Raw genomic sequence first — 6,453 nt, 5'->3', positions numbered from 1 at the left:
CCTTCATCAGAAAAGGCTTTTCTGATGAAGGGTCTAGGCCCGAAACGTCAGCCTCTCTGCTCCTATGATGCTGCTTGGCCTGCTGTGTTCATCCAGCCCTGCACCTTGTTGTCTCGGATTCTCCAGCATCTGCAGTTCCCACTATCTCTGTGTATCCAATTTGCCAGCTCTCCCTGGATTCCATGCGATCTAAACTTCCAGAGCAGCCGACCATGTGGAACCTTATCAAAGGCCTCACTGAAATCCATGTAGACCTCATCAATCTTCCTGGTTGCTTCATCAAAGAACTTGAACAAATTTGTGAGGCATGATCTCCCACGTACGAAGCCATGCTGACTACTCCTAATCAAACCCTATCTTTCCAAATCTTATGTACTCGCCTCCGTCACTACCTCTGGCAGCCCATTCCGGACACTCACTGCCCTCTGTGTGAAAACGTTGCCCGGCTTAACCCTTTTGTATCTCTCCCCTGTCACCTTAAACTTACACCTTCCAGTTTTAGATTATTCTACTATGGGGAAAAGCTGTTGACTATCTACCTTATCTATGCCTCTCATTTTATAGTTCTCTGAAAGGTCAACTACGCTCCAGGAACAAAAAGTCCCAGCCTATCCAGCCTCTCCTTGTAACTCAAACCTTCCAGTCCAGGTAGCATCCTGATCAAACTTTGCTGCACTCTCTCTAGTTTAATAATATCCTTTCTGTAGTGGGGTGACCAGAATTGCATGCAGTCCTCCAAATGTAGTCTCACCATGTCTTGTACAGCTGCAACAAGACAACCTAATTCCTATACTCAATGCTCTGACTGATTAAAGCAAGCTTGTCAAAAGCCTTCTTCACCACCCTGTCTACCTGTAACTCCACTTTCAAGAAGCTATGAACCTGTACCCCTATAACACTTCACAGGGCCCTACCATTGACTGTGTAAATCTCACCCTGGTTTCAGCCACCAAAATGTAACACTTTGCATGTATCTAAATTAAACTCCATCTGCCATTCCTCAGCCTACTGGCCCAGTTGATTAAGATCTCGCTGTATTCCCAGATAACCTTTTTCACATATTCCACTATACCTCTAATCTTAGAGTCATCCGCAAACTTATTAACCGTTCCTCCTAAATTCTCATCCAAAAATCATTTATACAAATGAAGAATAACAGTGGACCCAGCTCCAATCCTTGTGGCACACCGCTGGTCACAGCCTGTCAGTCTGACAAACAACCCTCTACCACCACCCTTTGTCTTCAACCATCAAGCCAATTTTCTCTTCAAAAGTGTGAATGAGAGTGTATGTGTGTGCGCACTTTAGTGTGAGTAAGAGTGTGTGTGTTAATATGAGTGAGTGTGTGTGATAGTGTCTGTGTATGAGAGAGAACATTTGTGTGTTAGTGCCTGTGTATCTGTGTGTGTGTGTGTGTGTGTGTGTGTTAGTCTGTGTGTATGCTGGTGTGAGTGAGAGAGTGTGTTCATGAGTGAGGAGGTGTGTATGTGTTAGTCAGTGAGTGAGAGAGTGTGTTTGTCTCTGTGCATTTGTCTGAGTATGTATTAGTGAGTGAGAGTGTTTGTGTGTGTGTATTTGTGATGATATAGAGGTGCCGGCGTTGAACTGGGTTGGACAAGGTCAGAAATCACACAACACCAGGTTATTGTCCAACAGGATGTGCCAAATCTCCTTAACCTTCTGAGGAAGTAGTAGTGTTGGTGTACTTTCTTGACCATAGTTTCGAAGTGGATGAACCAGGATGGATTGTTGGTGATATTTACTCCTACTTGAAGCCCTCGAACATCCCCACCTCAGCACCATTGATACAGACAGGAGCATGCCCTCCATTTAGCTTCATGAAGTCAACGACCAGCTTAAGGTTTTTGCGAAGATTTGTAGTTCAGGTTGTGGATGAGGTTGTTGAATTGCTCGCTGAGCTGGCTTGTTTTTGTTCAGCCATTTCATCACCGTGCTAGGTAACATCATCAGTGAGGCCTCTGAAGCCATGTTGTTCTACTCCGCTGGGCAGTACCTAATTATGATATCCTTTGACGTCACAGCATTATTCACGTCAATTGACCTCCCACTAGCCAAAGAAACACAGGCCACATTACTAGAAGAAGCAGGAACGCAGACCAGCAGCTCCATCAGCAATGACAACAACTCAAACCACTAGACCTGTGCCTCACCACCCACTTTGTCTTTAATGGTCAAGTATACAAACAGATCAATGGTACACCCATGGGGTCACCCATCTCAGGACTCATCGCAGAGGCAAGGACTAGAACACGCTACCCTCCCCCTCCTTCAATCTAAACTGTGGATCCGGTACGTGGACATCACATTTGCCACCATTAAATGCACCAAAATAGAAGATACCCACCATCTCATCAACAATGTATTCGCTGGGATTAAATTCAAGAGAGAAGAAGAAAACATAATCATCTTCCATTTCTAGACGTCAGAGTTGAATGTATGACCAACGGGGAATTCCAAACCTCAGTATACAGGAAAACAACCCACACTGACCAAATCCTCAACTTCCACAGCAACCACCCCAACGTCCACAAACAAAGCTGTGTTAGGACACTATTTAAATGGGCCACCACTCACTGCAACATGCCAGAACTATGCAGGAAAGAGGAAGAGCACCTAGACAAAATCTTAGCTATGAACAGATATCCCCACAACTTCATTCGCAGGTGCCTATTAAATAGACGACACCAAGACAACACAGTACGCTCGAACACACTGGCCATACTGCCCCACATTAAGAACATATCAGAACTGACAACGAGACTCCTAAGACCACTAGGAATCATGGTAGCCCACAAACCCACAGCCACTCTACAACAAACACTCACAAGGATTAAAAACCCCATTCCCACAACATGTAGAACCAACGTAGTTTACAAAATACCATGCAACGACTGCCACAAACATTACATCAGACAGACAGGAAGGAAACTAGCCATCAGAATACATGAACATCGGCTCACAGCAAAATGACACGACGAACTTTCCCTAATATCAGTACACTCCGATAACAAAGGCCATCAGTTTAACTGGAACAACATAATCATAGTAGCCCAAGTCAAACATAGACACGCACGGGAATTCCTAGAACCATGGTTCTCAACTATAATGCCATCAACAAACATACAGAATTGGACCCCATATACAAACCCATACAGAACAGAACTGGAAATGACATAACTCGACATAACGGACCGGACAGTATAAATTCCAAGTGGGGTAGAACAACATTACTTCATCGGTGGCCTCACTTGTGATGTTACCTAGCACAGTGACAAAACATCTGAACGAAAACAAGCCAGCTCGGCGAGCAAGTCAACAACCTCAATGACCAGCTCCTTTGTTTTGCTGACGTTGATGAAGAGATTGTTGCCTTTACACCATGCCGCTAAGCTCTCAATCTCTTTCCTGTACTCTGTCTTGTCGTTGTTTTGAGATCCGACCCACTATGGTGGTGTCAGCAAATTTGTAAATAGAGTTAGAGTTCAATTTGGCCACACAGTCATGAGTATAAAAGGAGCTCAAGAAGGGGCTGAGTATGCAACTTTGTGGGGCGCTGGTGTTGATGCCTGTCCTTATTGATTGATTGTCATCTGCAGATCAGAAAATTGAAGATCCAGTTGCAGAGAGGGGAGCAGAGTCCTAGATCTCAGAGCTTGGGGATGAGTTTAGTTGGAATTATTGTGTTGAAGATGGGGCTAAAGACAATAAGTAGGAGTCTGATGTAGGTATCTTTGTTATCCAGATGTTCCAGGAATAAGTGTAGGGCCAGGGTGATGGTGTCCTGTGTGGATCTATTGAGACGGTAGGCAAATTGCAGAGGATCAAGACAGTCTGGAAGGCTGGATTTGATGTGTGCTGTTACTAACCTCTTGAAGCACTTCATAATGATGGACGTCAGAGCCACTGAGCAAGAGTCATTAAGGCACACTGCCTGATTTTGCTTTGGCACTGGATTGATGGTAGTCTTCCTGAAGCAGGTGGGAGCATCACATTGGAGTAAGGAGAGGTTAAAGATGTCTCCTACCAACTAGTCTGTGCATGATCCGAGCGCACAGCTGGAGACTCCATCCGGGCCAGTCGCCTTCCATAAGTGCACTCTCAGGAAGGCAGATCAGATGTCTGCGGCAGTGACTATGGGTACAGGTGCACCTGAGACTATGCAGGTGACATCATTTCACTGACCTTCTATTTAAAGTGAGCGGAGAGATGCAGCAATTGTCAGCAATTCTACTCGACTTTGCGGCCAGTTATATCATGTAAGCCTTACTACAGTCAATATGTGTTTGGGTGGTTAGTCTGGGATTCTAGTTCAGTCTGATATTGCCTCTTGGTGCCCCTGATGGCTTTGTGAAGATCGTACCTAGACCTCCTGTATAGTTCAGGGTCACCCGATTGAATGTCTCAGACCTGGACATCAGTAAGGAGTGGATCTTTCAGTTCATCCATGGTTTCTGTTTAGGGAATACTCGGGATTAACCTCTTTGGCTTGCAATCCTCTACACACTTACTGAAGAAGTCTGTGACAGTTAGTTGTTTTAAATCTGTGACAGTAGTGGCATACTAGTATAGGTTGACTGCTGAGTTCTTGAATATGGACTGGTCCATAGGACCTCATATGTTACCTCAGACCAGCATTGTATGACTTTCTGAACTGGATCTTCATGCTCGTTTCTGCTTGTAAGCAGGGAGAGGGAGCACAACATTATGGTCTGATTTACCAAAATGAGTGCAGGGGACGGAACAGTAGACATCTTTGGTCGTGTAGCAATGGTCAAGGGTGTTTGGGCCTCTGGTGGGACAGGAGATGTGTTGATAGGATCTTGATAGCACAGTCTTGAGGTTGGCCTGGTTGAAGTCACTGCCTACGATGAACAAGGCTTCAGGGTACTCCGTCTCAAGGCTTTTTGTGGCAGTGTGTATTTCATCAAGTGCACGCTTCACGCCCACGTTGGATGGGATGTAAACTACAGTCAGGATAGCAGAAATAAGTTCCCCTGGCAGGTAGTAGGGGCGGCACTTCACCGTTAGATATTCTAGATCCAGAGCGCAGTAACTTGCCAGGATTGAGATGTTCAAGCACCAGGAGGTGTTTGCCTTGCCCGAGAATGCCACGTGGTCTGTCTAGTGGATTGAGTGTGAATGGATGTGTGAGAGTGATTAGTAATTGTGCGTTTGTGAATGTTAACGCCTATGTGTGTGTTAGTGTAAGTAAGTGTGTCTGTTAGTATGAGTATTAATGGCTATGTATGTGTGTTAGTGTCTACATGTGTGTGTATGTGTGCGCATGCACGCATTAGTGCCTGTGTGTGTGAGTGTGAGTCTGTACCATGCCTGTAGCCGGTGACTCATGATGTGTTTTTTTTTTGCAGGATTATTTGTACATTGTTCCAACCACAAAGCAGGCAGCTCGAGCTGGGAACACCATTCACGCCATGTTGCTGTACCGGCGGAAACTTGACCGTGAGGAGATTCGCCCTGTATGTACTCATTTTTTTTTCTCTCTTGCTTATCCTCACCACCAGCTCATCGCCCCCTCCCTATCCCTCATATTATACATCCACACTCCCTCCCAGTTAAATCTCTTCCCTAAGTACGACGCACACTCACACTCCCTCCCCTGACATTACCCCTTGCACCAGTATCACCCTCATTTTCCCTCTTCACTGTTACCTTCTCCCTCCCAGACTGTAAATCACTCACCCCTCACTCATTTCTCCGTGCCCTTTCCTTGCATGTCTGACTTCTGTTTATCCCCATTCTCTGCCCCCTCTCATTCTCACTTCTTTTTTCTTTCTCTGTCATTTTCACTCTATCCCATTTTTGTTCTTTCTCTCATTTTCTCTCACCTCTTTCTTTCCCCTTCTCTGTCCGTCTTTTGTTCTCTCTCCCTGATCATTCTTTCTGTCATATTTTCTCTCTCTCTCTCTCTCTCTCTCTTCTTTTTTTCTCTTGCTGTCTCTCATTCTCCCTCTCCACCTCCCTTTCTTGTTCTCTGTCTCTTGATCTCCCCCTTTCCCTTTTTCTCTCTCTCTGTCTCTCTCTCTGTCTCTCTCTCTCTCTCTGTCTCTGTCTCTCTCTCTCTCTCTCTCTCTCTCTTATTTTCTCTCCCTCTCACTCCCACTGTGTACCTGTCATTTCCCCTGTGCTGTATTCCTCAGATCTCAGATTTTTGCAAAGCTGACACTAGTTTCCAGGAGTGCAACAGATTGAAAATCCACAGTGCTTTCAAATGTCTGCTGTATGCTTCGGCTTTGCCTACTGGCAGTGTCTACAATTTATCTAATTTTCTCTGAGTCCATACCCAAGACTGGACAATCAGTCACAGTGAGCATTAACAATAATCAAACACAGAGCAACTGAATGTTGTGCAATTCCCTCTCTCTCCCAATCCTCCCCCCTCTCCCAATCCTGACTCTTTGCCCTCCCCCCCCC

The 6,453-nt window shown here is 45.4% G+C and overlaps 1 protein-coding gene across 4 annotated transcripts in view; it reads left to right on the top strand.

Moving 5' to 3' along the window:
- Positions 1 to 6,453, top strand: part of cpt1ab (carnitine palmitoyltransferase 1Ab (liver)) — a 46,034-nt gene that overhangs the window by 14,434 nt on the left and 25,147 nt on the right. For all 4 annotated transcript variants that reach the window (XM_048607015.1, XM_048607017.1, XM_048607018.1 and 1 more), the window contains one exon: positions 5,391 to 5,498. In XM_048607015.1, coding sequence (XP_048462972.1) covers positions 5,391 to 5,498 — 108 coding nt within the window. The remainder of the gene's footprint in view (positions 1 to 5,390; positions 5,499 to 6,453) is intronic.

The sequence above is a fragment of the Rhincodon typus genome, chromosome 17, assembly GCF_021869965.1.
Source record: "Rhincodon typus isolate 14 chromosome 17, sRhiTyp1.1, whole genome shotgun sequence".
NCBI classification, from domain to species: domain Eukaryota; kingdom Metazoa; phylum Chordata; class Chondrichthyes; order Orectolobiformes; family Rhincodontidae; genus Rhincodon; species Rhincodon typus.
The sequence above is the reverse complement of the archived record's forward strand: the minus strand, read 5'-3'. Positions and strand labels throughout refer to the sequence as shown.